Source organism: Fistularia commersonii, chromosome 23 (genome assembly GCF_037954325.1).
Source record: "Fistularia commersonii isolate RoL2024-O1a breed Wild chromosome 23, RoL_Fcom_v1.0, whole genome shotgun sequence".
In the NCBI taxonomy this organism is placed as follows: Eukaryota; Metazoa; Chordata; class Actinopteri; order Syngnathiformes; family Fistulariidae; genus Fistularia; species Fistularia commersonii.
The window spans coordinates 4,238,241-4,261,367 of NC_141306.1; the positions used below are offsets into that span (position 1 = coordinate 4,238,241).

Below are 23,127 nucleotides of genomic sequence, written 5' to 3' on the forward strand. Positions count from 1 at the left end.
ATAAATGATTATCAGAGTAGGAAAAAAAAAATAAAAATCAACAGATTCATATTTACTAGCTGCGGAGGTTATAAATGTCCCGTCGCTCAGAAATGCAAAGGAAGCGATCTGCGTGCGTTTCACATCAACAAACAGGCCGGCAAAATGCATAAACATTTATAAAGCGAGTAATGCGTGCATGCAAGTAACTCATTTCCCCGGTGTAAATATATATAAACATAACTGTTTGCGGAGCGCCGAATGTTATACGGATCACGATGGACTTTATGGATTGTTTTCCGGTTTTGCGAATGATAAATGGACATCGGCGTGGAAGTATGTCTCTCACACAGGCTATTCCGGGAGAGGGGTTTGTATTCCCTTGTTGTAGCTTATCGGGATGAATTATTGAAGACGGGGAGGAGACTTTCGAGTTTGAGGAAACACGTCGGTTCAAAAATCCCCGCTGCGAGGGAGAGACGTTGCAGTCGTAATAGCCGCATGACTAAAAACCAAAACAAAAGCAAAATATGAACCCGCTGAGATCATTCGGTCGGTTTGTGAGCGACGGGGGAACATTATGGGAACCCCAATTCGATCGGTTAGTTCTACCGCTCGCATCTACCACGTGAGGTTTTATTTTCTCCAGTTAATTCTATCAAAAATCGAGACGGTCATGCGCCGAATGATAAAAACAGCCCGAGCAAAACTTTCGATGACGGGGCTTTTGGCACTCGGTCATCTCGCGGGGTGAGTCACCGAGGCCGGCCGGGACGACCGCTCGCCAGACACCCGCGGTGAAACTGCGAGGTTAATTTTAGATTTATAACATTCTTATTCTTTTTTTACGACAAAGCATAACCGGCGATTTTCCCTCGAGTGCAAAATCCTCATGATTTCACGCTGGGCTTCACATAAAAAGTAAAATCTTTATGTTTAAATCACCGATCTGATGTTGGCAACTGTGTGCATTTTCAAATGCGCTTTTAGCGCATCTTGCCATTTCAAAAAGCATCGTCAAGTTTGTTGTTGTTGTTTATAACCCGTGAAGGGTGGCCACTGTGACGCCAAAGAAGGATTAATTACCAAAATAAAGAAGGAATTAAATAAAAAGGCTCGTCTTCCAGTTGAAAAGTCAAGAGTTGAAGTCTAAATGTGATGTACGGAATTAGCATGCGGTGGATTATATAAAATTCATGCATGTTTGTCACTGTGATGTAAAATATCCAGGATCTTTTTTTATGTTTTGTGTAATTAATAAACCAATAAAGTAAAATGACGAATGAACTACAGTTCCCTCCGTCCGTTCGGTTTGAAGAAAATCATTTCCAGACGCGTTTGACTAACAGCACATGGCGCCCCGCGTGATATTACAATTCAGTATTAAATTGTAATAATCCCAGTTTTAGACTTTTGGTGTTACATTCAGTGTTCGGTACATTCTGCTTAAGTGAGTTCCCTGTTTTATTTCCTATGTATTTTCCTGGAGCGTCCTCTGTGGCTTTGTGGTTGACATTCTCAACCAGTTGCGTTTCAACTTTCTCCGCGTGCCATCCTTTCGGCTTTTTCAATAATCGTCATTCTTGTTTTTTTTTGTTTTTTTTTGTTTTTTTCGGAGCCCTTTGCAATTTCCCGTTTTGCTTTGTCCTCCCTGAGTCATGTTCTGCTCTATTTCCTGCCTTTGTTTGGTTTTCCCAACCGTGCGCGATGATGGTCACCGATGCCCGTTGGTCGGCCCCTCGTCGCCTCACGAGCGTTTTTAACTTAATTTTTCTCGGCGCGATTGGGATTCGGGGCTAATAAAAATAAGTTGTCCTCGGTGATCATCCGGTTCCTTTTGGCCGCCTGGATGGGACCATCAGGACTGCGCAAAGAATCTGCCAAACCAGTTTTATCCAGGAGCTACCGTAAACTCTTGCAGAGCGAGGAATTGGGCGATAAACGTCACGGCAGACCTGTGCTCCCCCTGATCATCGTCGCATTCTGTTTTGTTTTTCCACACGGTCGTTGTTGGCGTGTGAAACAGTCAACCGCTGCCTTTTTCCTCATGTGTATGAAAATACGTGGTCAGTAAAGCTGGATTTGGATTCTTCTTGGATCACCTGAGTAATCTGATTACTCCCAGATTAGTATGTTATCGCTTCCTGTGTATACCGTTCTACTTTTGTTATCCTAGGTGATTATTTGGGTCATTTACAAAACTTGCATTAGAGCTCAATTTGGAGTCTCCTTTCCAGTTTATGCGTATTAATAGTGAAATGTATCAGGGAGGGCTCTGGAACAGAGCTGAGGAAAAACGATGTGGTGAACCGCGGACTGAAAAATCAAATACCGGAGCGTTACGGAGCTGCGCGTTAAGATAAGAGTTTCTTAAAAAGTCTGTATCGCTTCTGGTCATTTTCTTTATTTGGCTCACAGCTGAAGCATTACATTGAAAAAAGTGAACAGTGACAAAAGGTTAGGCGGAGATGAGATGCAAAAAAATCCGTTCGAATGGGAGAATCCCTTTCGAACTGAACTCGGCGGTCGTTTCTTTTATTCTTTGTACGAAAGCTGTCGATCCAGAAAAAACATTACCTCGCTTTTTTTTTTTCTTAATGACAATATATTCTTGAAAAGTACTTATAACACAGATTTCGAGTGGGGAAAAAAATGTGAAATTAAATGACACCCCTGCAGCAAAAAGACGCTTAACAGTAGGAAGTAATTACTAGTATCTCATAAATTCAGACAAAATGGTGCACAGCTGATTGTTTTAATATTTCAATATTGATTCCTCTACTACAGTGAACATTCTGGTGTGTTGGTCAGGAATTCACAAAAAGAAAAATAAAAGGTAAAAATACCATAAAGCAGCATGTCTTTCATTTATAATGCAACGGTCCAGAGGACTGAACAGTGATGGTGGCACGAGAGAAATAAAATTAAAGAAGAAGGTCTTTTACTCGGGGTTGTCGCTATGCTCCAGGCTCTGCCTGTAGAACGGAGCAGGGCTCGCTCTTTAACTGGTCTCAGATCAGTGTCATCTCCACTCACACACACACACACACACACACCAGCATCCAGGGCTGTGCAGCAACCCAGGGACGCACAACCAGGGAATTTCTCAGAAAGCGTAGCAAGCTGATAACCAAGATCCGCACATTTTTTTCCGTTGTCTGAGTCAAAATCGTGAATGATGTTTTTATCTGCTCTCAACACACACACACACACACACACACCTCACACACACACTTGACATCACAATGTGTAAGCAGCCGTTAGCCGAACACCGTCATCGGACATAAAGAAAGGCATAGATGAAAAGAATCAAGAGTGCGAGTATCAGCAGCAGTATCGGCAAAGAACAATTTAAAACAACAGAATATACGATAATTTCCCCCATCTACTTAATTTGACAGATATAAGTTTAGAGTAAATAGTCTCTTGTTGGCTTGTGTGTGTGTGTGTGTGTGTGTTTTTTTTTTTTTTTAAATATGTATAAAAACAGGAAGAGGCAGCATATTTTCAAATGTCAGTGAACCACAATGAGATTCGATTGGGAAAAAAAAAAAAAAAACAAGTGCACGAAGTTACTAAAAAAAAAAAAAAAAAAAAAAAAAAAACACCGAGAGGTGAAAAGAATCAAGAGTGCGAGTTGCACCGCACTTTTGCAGCAACGCCACCATAATGCCGGTTCGACAACGGGAATATTACAAGCTACTCATCGGAGATACTGCGGGAAAAAAACAGGAGCTTCAAATGGATATACTGAGCGCTCGCGTCCTGGCATTTAACGGCAGTTGGCACGGCGGGGGGGTCGGGGGTCGGGGGTCAGGGGTCAGGGGTCGGGTTGCGAAGAAGAACCGGTTCCAAATCGGGTCAGTGTTGGCACCTGAACGTCACAAAGCGAGGCCTTTTCTGTGTTTGGTGAACCGAAACTAAATCCCAACCAGGTGGATTGAGACCAGTTTGTTAAACCTGAATAGGTTCATAACAAATTTGATCTCGATATAATCGACGATGGAGATGGTTTGATCGAAAGCTGCGGATGACGGAGATATCGGCGAGAACTTTGTCGAATAGTTCCCGGAGATACGCATAAAGTGACGCCGTATTCAGAGATATCACGGAAAAAAAGAACTGGTGTGTATTTACACAACGGCCGAACGCACTGTGGCGAGGGAAGGGCTGTTTGTTTTTTTTAAATAAATGGATTTCAGACGCGTTATCACTCCCTGGTCACTTAGAAACACACACAAGCAATGAATTTTTTTTTTTTTTTTTTTTTTTTTTTTTAACAGGCTGAATATTATAAATGATTTTTAAAAGCTGTCGACCGTCCGCGGAACCCGAAGAGTGCTATGATAACGGAAAAATCACGAGGATAAAAATATCGGGTTCCAGCTTGAGTTTCGATGCTTTCCGACAGCGGGCGGGTGGCGTTCGGTCGCCGTTGTCGTTTCCAGTGTCAAGGCGGCTACTCAAATCGGCAGTAACGTTTAAAAGGAAAAAAAAAAAAAACAAAAAAAATGCCTCTGATAAACCCTTATGCGTCCTAGCTTCGTAGCGATCGGACAACGTCTAGAAATCTCGCACGTGCTGATTTCGGTGCTCAAAAGCGAACGTTCCGACAGATTTCAGTCATCGTCGATCTTTTACGTGATTTCCCTTTCGGTTACTATTTCCGCACGGTTGCGTGTCAGAAGGGGAAGCTTGGCGGAACAGGAACTTCGACGGATGGTTCAGATGCAGGAGTCGGGCGCGGTCCGGGGGTGGGGGGGTGGGGGGGGGGGGTTAAGAGACGGAACGGGGTAAACTTAGTGCATTTCCAAAGATTTTTAGTCAAATGTTTCCCACCTCCTCCGGAGGTCTTCCACCTTCTTTTTTGGATGCGAACCCGGCTTGACCAAAGTCAGCAGGTCCCCGAAAGGATCCTGAGTCTTCTGCTCCTCCGCCTCCGCCGGACCGGAGAGGGTGTGATTGCTGGCCGAGGAAGGCGGCATGGAGGTAACTGAGGAAGGGAAGGGCGGGTGGAGCGGCCCGTAGCCGGGCGGCAGAGCCGAACCGCCCGGCGAGTGTCTGTAAAGTCCCGGTATCGTGGAGAAAGGCCGGGTCGGGGTGTGAAGGTAAGAGCCGGACGAAGGTCTGTAGACCGCGCCGAAGGGATTCCCGCTCACGGTGGGTGAGTACTGCATCTGGGGGGCCGTGTGGCGGAGAGACTGGGCGAAGGGGTTTAGGGACATGTGAGGTTGTTGGGGGAACGGAGGCAAACCCTGCGGGTGAGGTCTGGGCGGAAGTGCCGGTTTGCAGGAAGATGACGACGGAGCGAGATCCCCTCGGCCGTTTCCCGGCGCGGAGCCGGTCTGCGCGGGGCTTTTGAGGGGATCTAACAGGCTTATCAGATCCACGCTCTCCTCTTCGGACTTCGAAGGCCTCAGCAGGTCTCCGTCGGTGGTCATACTCAGGGCCTGCCTGAACTCCTGACCCCCGGGTGTAGTCCTTCCCTCGGACGCTTTGCAGCACGACTGGGCGACGAGGCCGGGCGCGAGGACCGTCCCGATCTCGGGGGTCTTCCTCCCGTGAGGACGCGGGATCGTGATGTTCCCGGGGAGGGAAGGGTCCGAGGGGATCTCCGGGCCGGGGCCGAGACTCCCGCGACACGGGGACTGGGCCTCGGTGTGCAAAGGGACCTGGACGGACGGTGGCCTGCCGCAGGACGGGGGCGCGCAAACCGACAAGTCTTTTTCTTCCCGTTCTTTGCTCCACAGCTTGTTGTACGGGTTGGAGAGCTTCAGGCCGGGAAGCGTCCGCGAATGTTCGCTGGCGTTCAGGTCCATTCGCTGGAAAAACAACATGTCATTGAGCGCTGGCTAACTGCCGGCGGAGATACCGAATTCACGGGAGCCGAGACGGTAAAAGCGATATTTTCAAGGTCGGGTAAAACTTCTGGTGGAATGGTTTGGTGATAGATTCCCCTCGGGATTAATTCACACCACCGAGAACATTCACGTCCGCTCCTATTCCTGTCACGACTGCAAAATACCGGCAGGCTCCCATAACGCAAAATCTGAGCCAAACCGTTTTAGGGAAAACACTTGCGGTCAAATTCTTTGTAAGTCGATTTATATTATAAGTGAAGTGGGTCGCCATTTGTTGTTGGAAAAAGAATTCGAATGTGAATGCAAACCTGCACGATCCGCTCGGAAACAACGCAACTTCGAATGACACGATCTCCCACCTGGTAGGTGAATTTGGCTTCCAGCTCCTCCGAGTCTTTCGGAGTCCTCAGGTCCTCCAGGCTTTTGGCCAGCGCGATCGGCTGGCTGTCGGGCTCGTCCTGGCAGCCAAAGATGTCGCCCAGGAGGCTGACGTTGGAAAATTTCTCCGTCACCGGGCTCGGGGGGGCGGTGTGACTTTCTGCCCCGAAGCAGGGATCGTCCCCTTCGATCAATTCCACCTCCTTCAGGGAGCGGTAGGGCTGGGGCCTGCGGGCACAGGACCAATAACACTAAAAAAACGACGTCATGTATCCGTTTGTGGCTCTTTCTTACATGCAAAACCCGTCGTCTCATCCGTCCCCCCTGATGGGTCTCTGTGGGTTGTCGGCCCAATCAAATACGGATGGAATGAACTATATTTCCATACGTTTTATTATTAGGTTTGTGAAAGCGAGAATATTCGGCGGCGATCGGCTGCGGCGTGGCGATAATTTGCGCGCTGGCCGATCCTACCGGGCGGCATTTGAACAAATTCCGAAAATGAATTCTGCAAAATCCGAAAAAGTATTCGGATTCGAACATTAGCCGAGTAGAGCGGATAGATATCTATTGATATAGATAACAATTGGATTAAATGTAATCATATAAAAGAAAATCAAGTGAAAGAAAACAAAATACAATAAAAATAGATTAAATTAGATGATACGATAAGAGATAATTTATTCCAAATTTATTTATTTAATTTATTCAATTGCATTTATTTAATTTATTTATTTTAATTTATTTATATTATATTTATTTATTATACTTATTACATTTATATTATATTATATTTATTTATATATTTATTTATATAAATTTAGTTATTCCAAATGTTAGTGTTGATATATATTTGATTAATACCCCAGCCCCGATTTCAAAATGAAAATATATATCCATAAGCCGTTTACTTGGCTTTTTTTTTTAATTTTTATTTTATTTTTTAAGCAGACAAATTTGAATCTGACAAGAATTTGAATTTGCCAAGGTTTACACAAGTTAAAAGTGAGGTCAAAGGTTTGCTCTGTTTGTTGTAAACACAGAATAATGTGGCAAACTGATGTGACTTGGTTTAAACTTCACAACTTCAAATTAAATCTGGACGATTTATACTTTCCTGCGGCGCTTCTGAGCGACCGCGTTTGGTTAAAAAACGCTAACCTCCCCGTTGTGCCGTTGTGCGTAATAAACCTGATTTTCCCTACTCAGTGTTGGAACAGGAAAACACGCCCAGTGTGAACGCCATCCGAGGGAAAAGATGAAAAGCGTATTAATGAGTCAGTGTTGCGAAAGCGGAGCGGAGAGTTTGCGTACAGAGGCGTCCACTCGAACGGGACGGAGAAGAAAAAGCTGTCGGGAAATCCGGAGATGGAGTCGTTGCTGTACTGGAGCTCGTCTCCGGAGGAATCCTCGGAGAGAAAGACCGTGTAGTGTCGAGTGGGACGGATAGAGCTTTGGCGAGAAGGGAAGAAGAAACGCATAGCCGGGAGTTTTATTAAAAAAGGAGGAAAAGAAAGGGGAGGAGTTAGTAATTTATCAATATCTGTCTTCAGGTTGAACCAATCCAAGTAGCAGATTTAAAGTCAATGCAACCCAGAGACTTTTCCAACACGTTGTTCTACAGCTTGAATCGATCACAAATAGATTAGGCTACTGTTTTCCACAAAGTTCATGATCCTGCATTGTTATTGCTAAGTCTCTAAATGCGACATTCCGCTAAAAAAAAAAAAAAACGCAAAAAAATGGAGGCTTACTGGTCGTCGCTGCTGTCCAGACTCACGTTGCTGCTCGGTCTCTTCAACAGCATCGGCGGGCGAGCCTGAGGAAGTGGATGTGCGTACGGGGAAGGAAGTAGCGTTGTTAGGAAAAACGTCGACAACGCGAGCGACGCGACAGTTTTGAGTCGTCTCGTCTCCGCCCCACCTGTCCGAAGTGCACGGTGACCGGTCGGAAGTCGTCCCACGTGCGCAGGGGCCCCTCCCTCCTGACGGCGCCGGTGCCGCCGGCGTCGTCGTCGATGACGGCCGACCCCGTGGAGAAGCCGTTCTCGGCGTGCTCCTGCGGCGGGGCGACACGGGGAGGGTGTAAGGAGTGATGATGTTCGGCGCGACGAAATCTGTTCGCACTTTTGCAGTTCGGATACTAAAACGGTGTAAATCGATAGCACGTAGAATTTAATTCACACGTATTTTTCCTGTATTATTAAGTTCTGTACCTTCTGCTTAAGCCGGCTCTTGACTTCCTTGATTCCCATTTTCGCGTGGTCCTTAGCCTGTGCAGCAACACAGAACAAAATCATAAAATAGCCGCTCTCGTGTCTTTGTTTTGGAGAAATCCTAGCTGAGAAAGCCAAGTTTCGTTCTTACAAACTTGTAAACGGTCTTCATGGCCGGGTTCGCCTTGGTCTTCACAGTGTTGAAGATCGCCCCGCCACCTTTCTGTCAGGAAACGTTCCCAGAATATTTGACAAGTTTAAGGCGCGGACGTCGCCAAACGTAACGGGATCGCTTTCGCTGAAACCCATCCTCGACCGTCAGGTCCGCTCGGCGTTTTTAACTTTTGAACCTTTAACTAGATATTTACTCACCTTCACAGTGAACAGCCACTGGTGGTACACCTTATCGCTGCCTGGAGGGACAATCGCGTCAGTCCAAGCTCATAAACAAGTGATGTGCTTTGCAAGTAATGGCAGCACTATATTACAAGTTTGCGTCTTAATACAAAAGAAACATAAAAATGTATATTTACAAATTAAGATCCATTAATATTTTCCATATCGTGTGAAGCCATAGATTTGTGCTTCAGTGGGACTGTGATAAGAAATATTATCTTCACCCATTAAACAGCAGCACGAAGCTTATATTCATTAGTTGAAAAGTTGTTATTCAGCATGAGAGAGCAATTGCATCCTACAGAACTGAATTCACAAAACAAACAAAAGCAATGGTGTCAGGTGTAAAAAAGCCAAAAAAAGGGATTTTTTTTTGGATGTATGTGTATATCATTTATCACAGATTTTATGACTTTATAGGATCTGTGGCCAGCCATCTGATAAACAGAGAGATTTCATCAAGCATGGCATTACTGACCTGCATATTCTCCCATGTTGATCTCTTCCTCGAAGATGTCGCTGAAACCCTCTCCCGAGTTCAACAGGTCCAGACGTCCGTCGATGAACTGCGCAGACAGGACCACTGAACGTATTAGCACGCGAGAGGCGTGGGTGGCTTTCCGAAAACTTCCGTATGACGAATGTTCACCTGTTTGAAAAGCTGCAGCTGGATGGCGTTTTGCAGGAACTGCCTCATGGCGCTCGATCGATGGTTCAGAAACGTTTCTTCGCTAAACGTTATCGGCTCGCCCTGAAAACGCGGGACGTCACATTGTATCGGACGACACAGTTGAGCTTCGTAAACAAACTCTTACATGGCTAAATGTGCAGTCAATCCTCAGCTGGGGAAAAGGTATATTTTAAAAATATATTTGTGCTGTGATGTTTATTGTTATTTTTGAGTCTCAAATATCTCACGAGACAAAAAAATAATGTGCAGGGGTCGCGATTGCTCGGTAAAAATAGATAAGGGAAAATAAAAGAGAGGATGCGGTTGGAATCCGTGCACTGACCGACTCGATCTGCAGAGCATTCCTGTAGCTGCCGAATAGAGCGGCCTGGCTCTTGAGGAAGGCCCGAGCAACGCCGTCTCCCGTCGTGGTTGAGACCTTTTTCAACCGGCTTTTTAGAGATGAAACCTGCAGGACGGCAATGGCTCCCGTTATTTCAAGCGCAGAGTGTAATTTCTGGACTATGAGCTGCTATTTATTTCACACGCTTTGAACACTGCGGCTTGAACAATGATGGGAAGAATTTATGGATTTTTTTGGCGGCTCACAAGCGTGTGTGCCGCCAAAACATTTAGCCTCGTCACGTCGGACCGATGAAATCATGGTGAACTTCCGAGGACGTTCAATTCCGACACTGAAGAAGACGGGGATGGAAAAGGGATGGATGGATGGATGGACTTTTTGGTGTTATTTATTATCAATCTTTTTCATCAGCCGTGTTACAGGCACTGTTCGGAAAAAAAAAGCATTTCTAGTACATATATGTGGATATTACCGGTATGTATTTAAATAAGAGTAAAAAAAAAAGTTTCTGTATAAATATTTAGTTACAATGTGGAAAAATATATAAAAAAAAACCATATATGTGTGTGTGTATATATATATTTACACATACATGCATACATACATACACATATATGTACATAAATGTATGTATGTATATGTTTGTATGTATGTACATACATACATATATATATGTATGTATATATACACACACACATATACCTATATATATATAGGTTAGTGTGTGTGTATGTATATATATATATACAATTTTTTTTTTTTTCATTTATTTTAATTTTAGCCGGTGCGGCTTATATTCAGGCGCGCGCAATAGTACGGAAATTATGGTATCTGTCAGTAGCAAAATATCCCCCCCCCTTTTTTTTTTCTTCAAACTATGATTATGCTTCATATTTTTGCATATTTTAAGCCGTCTGACAGTTAGTGCGCTGTGTCGCGGTAGCTCACCACATCATTGGGAAGGCTTTGGAGGTCTTCGTATGGTGTTTCAAGCGTGTTTGTGTCCACATTTAGGACCACAACGTCATCTAGAGCCATTCCTCGAACTTTCTGCAACGGACGAGAAAAACACAGCGCACACTGAAGGGCACGGAAATCGCCGCGCTCGAAAAAATGCAAAAGCTGAAAAGATAATGAGAAGCACACGTTTAAAAGGCCGCGGTGAGCTTCGTCTGGTGCGTTGCAAAGCTTGTCGGCGTGTGGGAAACTACTGTAACGCGACAAAGTCCAAAAGGAGTGTTTCAGGGAGGCATGAAAATCTCCTTTGACTTCTCAACGGATGAACACAAGCGATGCTGTTTGTCGACAGCAAAAAAAACAAAAAAAAACAAAACACAAGACTTTTCTGATGGCATCAAGATCCAGAGTATTCACTCTATTTTGACAAAAAAATGTGAGAGAAATGACCTTAAAAAGACCTGAATAAAGTGTGTCTGTGTGTGTGCTGCGTCCCTGCTTTATTTTTCCTAGATTTGTTCAGACTGGTGATTGATGATCGTGAGGGCTAGAATCACGCCGTGCGGGGATTTTGTCGGACAGCGCACGACATCGGGCTGGCAGACGCTTCTTCCCTAGGAGTCGCACACACCCATGTACTCGAGTATGCGTTCCCGGGTTTGAAATGAACTCTTTAAATCTATTTCTGTCGTGAATCATGGCGACGGTGAGGAAAAGACTACGAAAGGCGAACGCGGATTTAACGAGACGCCTCGCCGCATTTTCACGGGCCTCCTCTTGTCCGGCAGGAAAGTCTTGCACTGATCGAATTTAACAGTTGAGAAGGTGATACTCCATGTATTAAAGTACGTTTCACGTCTGACTAAATCCCAGGCAGGCTATCAAAGGCCTTCCCTGACATCTGAATATGGTATAAGTGTACGAAGCTCCTGCAGGCATATGGAAAGAGAATTCAGCATGAAAAGTAAACAAAAGGAACTTTTGTAGGAATTCTCTACACCGTCTAATGTGAACCAGCTGATGTTTCTGACAACACGGAGTCACTGACATGCAGAGCCGTGACGGGCTCACAGCTCAGTGCGATACTCCCTTTCCGATCCAGCTCTTCTAAACCCAATGTACGTCTTTGCAATTTTCCTCTTGGAAGGGGGACATGCATTGAGGTTTGCATTTTGCTCTTTGGGTCAAACCTACCGCTGTGAGCGCGTCTTGAAGAATAAGAAAAAAAAAAAGGGGGGGGGGGGGAAATGGAAAGCCAGCTGCAAAAAGCATCACCGCACCAACCGTTTTACATCTGACACATCACCAGAGAGAAGCGCTTATTTCCATCTTGTTAAAAAGGGTGTCAGAAATTCTTTTTCTGGCGGCTTGCGAGGGTATTCGGGTAAAGGAAGCAGGCGCTTGATCAAAGGGGGAAAAAAAAAAAAAAAAAAAAAAAATTCCCAACTTTGTTTAAAAAGGCGAAGGGAAGTTAGTGGCCCTCTGGGATGTGTGTGGCTGCCAGCGATACGGATCAAAGTCCGGCTCGGTTGATTGCAGCGGAGCAGGGATGAGTTTCTGAGCACGTGTCGTGGTGATAAACAGGACCGCCTCACTGGCGGAGCTGTGACATGTGGACGGCCGCGGTTTTCACTGACACCCTTTAAATTACTACCTGCTGCAGACCTGCCAACGGAATACTTGGGCCTAAAAAAAAAAAAAAAAACTCAAGAACGCCACGATGTAGGTTGGATGAAAATTTTTAATTTCAGACTAAGTTGAGTCTGATGTGCAGTCGACCGCTGCGCTGTATTTGTTTCTTACATTCTTACGTTGTTACTGTTCTTGGCCGCTGTCGAACGTGTGACTCAGAGCCGGAAATCGCTCTGAAAGTGCTACATCAAAAATGACTGAAATAAAACCGTGTGCAAAACTTTCTGTATTTTCTGATTAGCGACGGTAGCTTTAGCTAAGGCTTTGTTAACACTTTGTTATTTTTTTTTAAAAAGGACGACAGTTTTCATCACATTATCTTATTTTTTTTTTGGTTAAACTTCAACAGAGGCTGCAGACGTTTAGAAAAGACAGTTTTACCTCCATCAGGCTGGAATGTACTCCGATCAGATATGGCATCGGGGCACTGAAAATATGAAAAAAGAATCAAAATCAGATCTTGAATGCCTCAGAAATTGAATTGCAGAAATCGAATTAACATTCTACATTGTGTCTGGACAATTTTTATTGCACTTTATCTTCTACAGCTGCAAACACTGACCTTCGGGCAAGAACATTTTAATTCTGAAATTACTCTCCGATCTTTTGAGAGGTTAGACGTGCATGAATGTGCGGTGTCAAACTTGGCGACGCAACGGATCCCGTTTTGCATGATAAATTGCTTTAACTGATACTCCAGAAATAGCACATAAGGCTCGGCCTCGAGCCCGACTTTGGAAAATTACAGTGACTACATCGCTCAATATGAGATGAGGAGCAGAAGTCAAGAATCCCTCTCGCGGAGGGAAGTTACCCCTCAATATCAGTGAGTCGAACAATATGTCCACTGTGTCGAATGAATTTTTGTCGGACAACAGCGTCATTGTGCACGGATCGGTGTCGGATAAAATCGGGGCCGCAAACCTGGATGGTTGCGAATCCCTATTGAACCAGGATGCACAGTTTAGAGACAAACTTCTCACGGCACACAGCATGAGGAAAGCCTTTCAGAATTAGGAAAAAAAAAAAAAAAATCCGAGCAAAAAAAAAAAAAAAAAAAAAAGCAGCTTGAAGAGAGCTTTTTAGATTCTGCTTGTGTAAAAATGACCATTTCCATGTCTGGATAATAAGAAGCATACTCACCAGCAGTAGTCTAAAAGATGGTGAGGCAGAACAGGAATGTAAACATGTTGCCAGTGCATTGGATATAACATGGCTGCAGACCCGTGGACACAAGCTGTTAACTGCGGGCAAAAAAAATGTCCGATTATTTCAATGATAAAACAAAGAATTCTTCCTCTGCAGCGCACAAAAAAAGACAGGGCTGAAGCGCATGATTCTTTTCGAGGCTCGGTACAACTGAGGATTTTCGATCATATATGTTCTGCCAAGCTATTACTTTGTCTTTAAATACATCTATCACCAAGTCAGACTTTTATTTACAGTTGGTCAAATTTTTCTCAAATATTTTTTCACATAGCTTGCATTCTGCCAGATGCTGAGGTCCAATGAGATTTTAAATGGACAGAGCTGAAAAAGGAGGAAGATTGTACTCACAGTGCTTAGTTTGCTACAGCAGATGAGGATTCGGCGTTCATAAAGCATACTGGCGTACAGATGAAGCATATTATTGACATCTACTGCTACAAAGTACTCGGTTAGGTTTCTCTGCAAGGGAAAAAAAAAAAGAGACAGAAAGTTAGTGCTGAAGGTAAAACTTAAATGGCATGAACTGCTGTTGAAATACAAAGCAGGTATTTGCAGGATCTTTGGATGAACTGACAATAACATCTTACAGACCAAAATAAATGTTGCCTTTTCAAAGAGGCTAAAACTGTATCCTGCTGTATATTTCTTTCTATTTTGTGTTCACACATTTGGTACCCAAAAAAAAATAAAACAAACAAACAAAAAAAAAAAAAAATCACAACTAACCTCCCCACTTCCCACTTCTTCGTCATCAAAACACACGGATGTCACAGCTATCTGCCTCCAGGCTACACGGCCTCTTTTGACTATTTATAAAGTATACTGTATTTATCCAAACTTTATTAATTCTTATCTAAAAGTGACACATTTAGAGAAAAAGAGACGGGGAAACGGGCTTACTCACATTCTCGGGTATACTGGGGAGTTCACTAATGTCAGGCACAGTGAAGAAGGAATGCTGGGGAGAGAACAATACGGACGCGTCGGTGCGCTTTAGTTGTTAAACCACAAACCAAATACTTTGACATAATGAGAAAAAGATGAAACTGATATGACTTGCAAAATATCTCAAATGAACAAAAAACAAGCACTGCGACTGAAATTTGCAGCAGTGCTTTACTCTCAGGGGCAGCAAACGAAATGGCAGAGCCGCATTTTTGCTGTTCTGTCTAAAAGCTAGATGTTGGGAGAAGCAGCCCACTACGGTCAAACCCAGATCTTGGCTTTACTGCTGCATCTTCTGCTCGCTGCCAGACCAGCCAGTGCTGCGTGATGACTGTTTCCAGATGCAAAGGGAGCATCGTGGTCCATCTTCAGCTGCGGGGCAGGACCCGATTGCGGCGTGTATCTTAGTAGCCACACATCGATAGGGAGCCAGCAAATCCCGCTCGATATGGAAATTAAAATATGGGTCTGACAGTTCGAAAAGAAAATCATCATAAATTTCCCGTGATTTGTCACATCAGGTGTAAAATTAAAAAAATACAGCTTAAACAGGACTATCGAAATCTGATGTGATGTGGCCAAACCGAACCGCTCAGCTGCGTTCCTGTTCCAAACGCCAGCCTGTTATGGATCCAGCCAAACACCAGCTAATGTATTGCTACTTTGAAAGAGCTCCAGCAACGTCTTGAGTAATTTGTTTGAAGTCTTCTGTGTTCCTAATGCGCTCCATCAGTGTCGACTGGTTCGGGCTTCCCGTGTCAGCAAGATTCACGCAAAAAAACAGTCGGTAAATGTGATCTCCTGACACTTAATTGTTTCTTGAATACTTTATCTATAATTACCACACCGCTGAATAACCAACCAGACTTCCTGAAGTTGGGCAAACAGCAAGAAACTGATTCAACGATTAATAACCGGGATTATGTTTTTGGCAAAACTACAAATCATGGGTCCAGAACTGGCTTGGCCGGATGTGATGTGGTGAAGTCAAACTCACCATGCCGAGATGAACGGGAACTCCGGGCTCGGGGATGGGAAGTGTCTGTAGGGACACCAGAAGCTCTTGCAACTGGCTTTCCTGAAACATTTATTCCATGCCAAACACGAGTACAAATGCAGAATTAGTTTTGGGGTTCATCGTCTACATAAACAACCTGTTCCTCTGTGTTTAACACTATTCACAATTGCAGCAATCTAATTTAAGAATCGGCAAATTTCTGACAGCCAGCAAAATGCCAAGGACCTGCAGACAAACTTCTCTCTGAAGTCAAAAAGCAACATAAGGTAAAAAGATTAAAAAAAATTCCCCTGAGTGGAATGATGAAGTTATTTGTACAAGGTCCAACCCCAAGAGGTGTTTTTTTTTTTTTTTTTGTGCTATGTTTTATTCCTATAATTTTTTTTCAATTCTTGGTGATTAAACCCAGCGTGTGTAAAGATCCCATTTTGGAAATAAATTAGAAATGCCAAGAACCTACAATCAAACTTCTCTCTGATGTCAAAATGCAACACAAGGTAAAAAATATATATATATATATCTTGAGTGGAATAATAAAGTTATTTATACAAGGTCCAACCCCAGGAGGTGATTTTTTTATTTTTTTTTGCAATATATTTTGTTCCTCTCATTTTTTTTAGGCTATTGGTGATTAAACCCAGCGCGTGTAAAAATCCCATTTTGGAAAAAAATTAAAAAATGAACTTAGCGTGTGCCTTTTGTTCTTTTTCATTCCTATTACAAAAAACAATTTCCACAAATGTTAAAAAAAACCTCACCATTTATATTCCTAAAAAATATTCGGCGCTGAAGAGGATTACGAGCATCGTATCTATGTTTGTCCACCATCTCAGTCAACAAGACAATCACTTACCTGACCTTTGATTGTGTAATCTGCCAAGATATTAAGCAGCTTATAGAAGACTTCGAACCAGGGCAGGTAACTGAGTGGAAAAGAAAGAGAAAAAAAAAAAAGGAAATCTATGGAGAGTCTGGACAAACAGTGAGTCATACCTGATTCTATTTAAAACAGATTTGATTAGAAACACAGTGCAGAAACTTGAAAACCAGAGATTTTAAATCAACTACTAGACAAGTGATGGGTTACAATATTTATTCATTTTTAATCAAAAAAATCACTATGCCGTCAACAATTTATGACATACAAAAAAAGACAAATATGTAACTCCCCCTCCCCCATGATAGAGCCTTTAGTATGAAAGATTAACTTGTATACAAGATAAATGTATCTACTTTCTGATAAGATAGTACAAATATAAACAGTGTTGTTTTGGTTTTTTTTGCAGCCGTGCTCTGCCCTCTCTCTGTGAACTTGAGATTTAATTGCATCCGTATAAAAGACTAGAGCGGGAGCTTCGGTATCAACACTTCTTATTTGCATGGATATTCTATATCATAGCAACCAAACACCTGGCGAGTGCATGTTCAGGTAGTTGTTTGGTCAACAACCCCCAGCGCCTAAATCAACAAATTCTCATGGATTCAATAAACTCGCGTACAGAAAACAGTGGGGAGAAAAAAATCAACAGCAACAAAGAAGCGTCTGGTCAATATTTTTTTTTCCCCACTGATATACAATCCTTTCCTATTTGCGTTATGTAGTAGTCAAAGTATGAACGCACCACAACACTGAGTGGATTTTAACGTTCCATCCTGAAAATATAAAACAAAGTATGCTTTTTCACTGGCCTATTTATCTGTCAAATATGGGATGCTGACAGGAATGAATACCACGATGTTGACACGGCACTGCGTGGAATTTCCCCTGAGTCAAAGGAAATAACACCTGATACCGACCGACCCCTGCCCCCGAAAAGCACCTTAGAAAAGGTATGAATAACGCTCTACGTCCTGGCGTGCGCGCGCACACTCACACACACACACACACGCAGTACAAATATACCACTCACCTGAGAATGCAGTAGCAGGTATGTGCACCCGAGGAAAGACGGCAGAAGCCAAATCTGTGCTTGCTATCGATGTCAGTCAACACAAATGTGAAGTTCTGGCCCACCTGGTTTACTGTGAGGCTGCAGGAGGAGATACGTTAAGAGTCCAGAACTGATTTCTGGCCAACTGAACTATTTTTATTGTTTTCAAAGATATCATTTCAATGTGACCACCTGTACAAAAGACCGTTGGTCCAATGGAGTCATCTATACTTGGGATCCTGGGCCGCATTAAATCACATTTGTTTAAGATTCAGGTTTTATACAAATGTAGCCTTTAATTTATAGTTCACCTTAAACACCCAAATTCAGCCATAAACACTTTTAGCTTGTTGATGTAAAGATACTTTAGGTATTTTTTGTTTGATATGGGTGATAGCGAGGAGAAAGAATGGGACAGTCACGTCCATCATCGCATTATTTGTGAAAACTTCTGTGCGATCTATCAATAGTGAATGATTTTCAAATGAATTTGTGTGTTTATGCGTACCTGTCCATGTGGAAGGGAAAACAGAACTTGGGCACAGTCTGAAGCGTTTCCTGAGAGACACGGGGAGAGAAAAGTTGAGCGAATGTTGATATTTATTTGCGTTAACATTTTCGGGGTGTGATAAAGTATATTGTAGATACAATGAATCGCAAATGCTGATGTAATGGTTGTCATGTGGAGGATTTGATCTATGAAGGAAGAAGGGAACTCTCCAGGACTACAAGAAAAATTGAGATATACTGTGTAAGGACTTAGCACAGCTACTGTAATTTCAACTAGTTAAATTAGTGTATGACGTAGATTCAAAATAATAAATAAAAATGGAGGGATAGAACGAGGTGTCTGGGAATAAACTAATAAAGAAGTTGGAGGAGGGTGAGTGTGTATTATATCATCATCTCAAACCTGGTCTGTGTAGTCTTCTGGGAATTGCCTTCTCATCTGCGGTCCTGTGAGCAAGGGAAGGATATGATAAGATGAGGCCATAAATATACACATTTATTTTGAAGCACGGACCAAGGGGGAACCTAATATGTGGGTTAAATTTTAACTTATTGTGAAAAAAAAAAAAAAATGAGACAGGACGATTTTACACCAAAAATAATCTGCAGAGACCGGTTGTGATTGGATCGTTGTTTATGGTTTCTTATCACCTCAAATCTTGCAGAATGTAAATGCAATCGCGGCTCTTTGACCACTCGTGGATTTAGTAGATCAAGGCCACTGTCAGAATGAAACAGCCAGTTTACGCTAAACAGGAAATCCACAGAGAGCGAGAATCAAACAGGAAGAGATTCTTAGAAATACAACCTAGAGATCTTAAGACTACAGGAAATCCGTAACGTAACAAGATTAAATTGTGCCGCATACACGCAGACGCATGGAACATCTCAGCATAATGAGGCGATGTCGTCACCTGCTCAAAATGCTCAAGAGCACAAAATCTCTTCTGACAGACCAAAGCAACGGCCAAATTTCGATACAATTGGGAAATATTTACAAAAAAGAACTGACAACAAAGCTCAAGTTAGGAGTTTTTGTGAATCACTTTCTTTTTTTAATTATATAAAAGTAACTGAAAACAATTCACTGGCAAAGCTCCATTTTTATGCAAAAAGAAAAGAAGAAGTGTTTCTTTCTCGTATTGTACATGATAAAATAATGAAATCAGCTTTCGTTGCAATAATATCGAAGTACTGCAACCATCCAAAAACGTGGTGTTTTGGTCACTTTAGTTATTGCATTTATTAAATTGTGAAGAATTCAAATATGTTTAAAAAAATTGTCATAGCATTCATAGTAAATTTCTTTTATTCAAACCAGAGTAGAACAACAGAGGCCTGGAATGACAAAAATTTAAACACACACACACACACACACACACACACACACACACACACACACACACACACACACACACACACACACACACACAAATACACACAAAGTGTTGTTCATTGTGTCCTTGAGGAAATAAGCAAGGCCCTAATAGCTCCTGCTGCTGGATCATCACTTTGTAAATGTGTTGGAAAGCAACCTTTGCCAACAGTCTGTGGATGAGTGTTAATGGGTGAGACATTGTAAAAAGCATCCGGAGGAGGTGAAAAGACTAGCGCTGCAATAAATTTCAAGTTCAAGGTGGAAAAGAAAAAAGAAAAATGTTCAATTAAAAAAAACAGAAGGTTTAACTTTATATTAAACGGTGAATTCATTCTGGTTATTTCTGCTTTCTGCTGTTGTTGCTGATATCGCATTCTTCTGTATCAAAGAGAGGTCAGTCTGAATAGGTGGTGAAGAGATATAAAGATAACATGCACATTTGGCAGCACAGTCTGTTTGCTCTTTGTCATTGGATAAATACTTTTAGTACTCCAGACCCAAGCATTGTGTGTCTTACTTCTGTTCCCGAACCAAAAAAAAAAAAAAAAAAAAACCCAGGGGAAAGTGACCCGTCTAGTCTTGAAGGTGGACATTATTCCATACAGTGGAGGGTGAAAAAGAATGGCGCTCACCAGAGCTCTGCGTGCCTGGATGGGAAACCTCCATGTAGACCTCAAAAGTGGACTCGGGACTGTCTCTGGAACAGAAGCACACAGATAAATGCTTTATAGGCCAACTTATTATGAACACAATATGCACTTATCAAGTTTGAGAACCAGTCCCAGACTGCGATATCAGCACAGGCCAATGTCAAAATGCAGGTATATCGGAGGCTTTCAATCAATCAGTCAATAAACAAGCTAACAAGTTATTCACAACCAGGGCACAGAGGCTAGTTTCCATGACATTGTATTTCTTGGTGTTTCAACCAGTGAAGCCTATGGAGATCCGTGCAAGTAACAAGAATGCATATGATTTGATCCGGTGAGTCCAATTAAAATAGCTTATTCCTATTTAACGCTATTTAGCAAACTGGCCCACAAACTGCTTTAGTTGTTATTGTCTTGTGATGTGGCCACATATTCCTTACAGGCATTAAAACACCCAAAACAAAACATGCAGATCAAGACAGAGATAAAGAGAGGTGCCATGGAGATTAAAAAAAAAAATCTAAACAATCAAGGATCACAAAAAAGTCATCATCAAACCCATACCTCCCTTTGACAGCAGATTCATGTTAAAAATAACAGAGATGAAACACAGAACATGAATAAATACAATAACACACAACATGGTTTCTGACAACAAAAGAGTGTTTTTTTTTCCCCCCCTTTCATCTTCTTTCTCATTTCATTTTGCTATTCCTGTGTAGCAATTTCTTATCTTGTTTTGAGGGGGGTTTACTGCAACATTTCTGTGCCACAGTCTAACAAATTTTCGACCAACATCCCGCAAATCACAGTTTGCTTCTTGCCAAACAACAGGGTTATCATTGGGGAAGTAAACCCAAGTACCTCATTTATCAAACCCGCTGACATGATGATCGAAGGACATGCTTACATCAGCAGTGTCAAGAAATAAGAGCTCTTCTAAAGCCTTATCCTTTCCTGTCTGTCATCAATCACCCCAGACATAGTACTAAGAAAGAGAAATAAATGCAAATACGGTGCACATTTTGCAGTTTTGAAATGACAGGCAAGACAGACAGTCTCCAGTGGGGAAAAACTTAATTTTTACACAAGGGTAAATAATACTTGATTCGTGTAATAAAAGGTCAATAAGATTTGCAGAGGGGTTGCTTTCGGTTGTCAGTCAAATGTCAGTGTTGTGAATTGAGTCGTCAATGCTAACATCAGGAATACTGTCAACAGCTGTGGCTACTGGAATGTTTCGAACTCAGTGACAGTCGTCTTTGCTTCAACTCGAGGCGTCTATATTAGGGGGGGATTTTTGAAATTAAATTCAGTCTCCGAGTCGACCGTGGGTGGAGGGGTGGAGGCATTTTCGGTGCTCTGTTGTTGTAAAGTGCCAGCAGTGTTTTTAGCAGTGTCGCAACAAGTCTGGGCCATGTAACGGTATCTTCCCTGATGACTCACTGCAACGAAGCTAACACAGCGGCAAGACGCCGCTGTCCATGTCGGCCGGCGAAAAAACAACAATTCTTACTTGATTCGGGACCCCATCCTTGTTTTTCAGCCCCCCGTCTCCGGTAGCAGATAATTGTGAGCAGACGCGTCGGTCCGGGGCTCTTTACTGATGCTAACCTGTCACACAGACATGTCCGACGCCATGATCTGTCTGTGTGCGTCGATCACGCTCAGGCTCGCGACGAGTTCTGGGAATTGTAGTCATTTTTAGAAGCTAGTGTCCTTGTCAAATACCGAACATTGCGGTGCTAAAGACTACAGTTTCCGTAATACCTGCCGCGCAGGCAAGGGTCACATGATGAATCAAAATGTTATTTACTTTTCATGCTTTTGCTTGGTAGGAATGCTGCACATTCTTCGAGGATCTGTGAAGTTTATTTATTTTTACAGTTGTTTGTGGGAATTGATGAATATTACTATATGTTCTCTTTGTATTTAGGGCACATTTTTACCCAATTTTCCTCAGATTTATCTCTAATTTCTCACATTTTGACTTTACTAATATGCAAGCAAAAATACATTTTTACTTTGAAAATGCATCGCAAGATTTAAGAAATGTCATCAAATGAAAGCAGACGAAGTTAAAACGAAGCCACATTCTCTAATGCTTGCACTGGTATGTTTGCACCTGATGAACAGCTGTGAACACGGAAAAGTTTTGGGCGAGAGCCGAGGAGCAATGTCCATAAATATTGTGAATTTAATTGGTTTTTCCACCTTGCTTGTGACTAAAAACTGAAGATACTCAGTGATTCTGCTGAGCAAAGACAGATCCAACCACTGGTAAAGGGGATCCAGACAGAAGCCAACAGCTCCAGCTGTGCTGTACAGTGTGTTACTACTGTTCCTCCTTGCAATTCCTCTTTACTTCTTTAATAGGGGCCCCGCGGCATCGCAACAAATGCAGCAGATATTTAAAAGCTTGGCACGTAAAAGAACAGAAAGGAAAAAAAAACCAAGATCAAATTGTGTGGCCTAGATTATTCTTTGTAATAACCTTTACTCATTGTCAATCACAGCCTCCTTGCTGTGACTTGTTGACTAGTTAAGAAATTTCAAGATGCTTGCCTTATGCTTTGAAAGCAGCCATCCAGTTATAACAAAGAATCTATGTTGATGATATTGAAGACGATGAAGACAGTAAATATTAGACCTTTTAAGCTTTCATTTATGTCCTTCAGATGGCCATTTGCATTTGGGGATTTCCTGAAGTTGCACACACACTGACACACACACACAACACACACACACACTGCAATAGAAGAATCAGCACATCATGTTTATTGGCCAAGTTGGTGAACACACATCAGAAACTTGATTCAGTTTTTCCACCAGTTGTAAGTAGACTTACAGCAACAAAGATAGTGATGAAGATGCTAATAATAAGTTAATTAAGTTAATAAAGTTAATAAAGTTAATAAGTTGATAATAATTAGTTAAGACAATTCATATTTCATTGTATTTCTTATTCTTCCTC

At 42.5% G+C, this 23,127-nt stretch overlaps 1 protein-coding gene across 2 annotated transcripts; it reads right to left on the reverse strand.

Annotated features, from left to right (window-relative positions):
• Positions 1 to 2,363: 2,363 nt before the first annotated feature.
• dennd1a (DENN/MADD domain containing 1A) lies at positions 2,364 to 21,811 on the reverse strand. 2 transcript variants are annotated; one of them, XM_086171015.1, is made up of 23 exons: positions 21,670 to 21,811; positions 20,136 to 20,200; positions 18,529 to 18,572; positions 18,124 to 18,173; positions 17,595 to 17,714; positions 16,538 to 16,607; positions 15,664 to 15,744; positions 14,626 to 14,679; positions 14,070 to 14,180; positions 13,656 to 13,756; positions 12,894 to 12,939; positions 10,812 to 10,913; positions 9,843 to 9,968; positions 9,479 to 9,580; positions 9,308 to 9,395; positions 8,806 to 8,846; positions 8,585 to 8,656; positions 8,434 to 8,490; positions 8,142 to 8,276; positions 7,973 to 8,037; positions 7,533 to 7,670; positions 6,200 to 6,446; positions 2,364 to 5,801 (listed from the first exon to the last, which is right to left on the reverse strand). In XM_086171015.1, the coding sequence occupies exons 1-23, from the start codon at positions 21,684 to 21,686 to the stop codon at positions 4,800 to 4,802; spliced, it is 2,934 nt and encodes a 977-aa protein (XP_086027141.1). In that variant the 5' UTR covers positions 21,687 to 21,811; the 3' UTR covers positions 2,364 to 4,799. The 2 variants fall into 2 exon arrangements, with proteins under 2 accessions (XP_086027141.1, XP_086027142.1); XM_086171016.1 differs by lacking the exon at positions 7,533 to 7,670.
• Between the last annotated feature and the right edge of the window lie 1,316 nt (positions 21,812 to 23,127).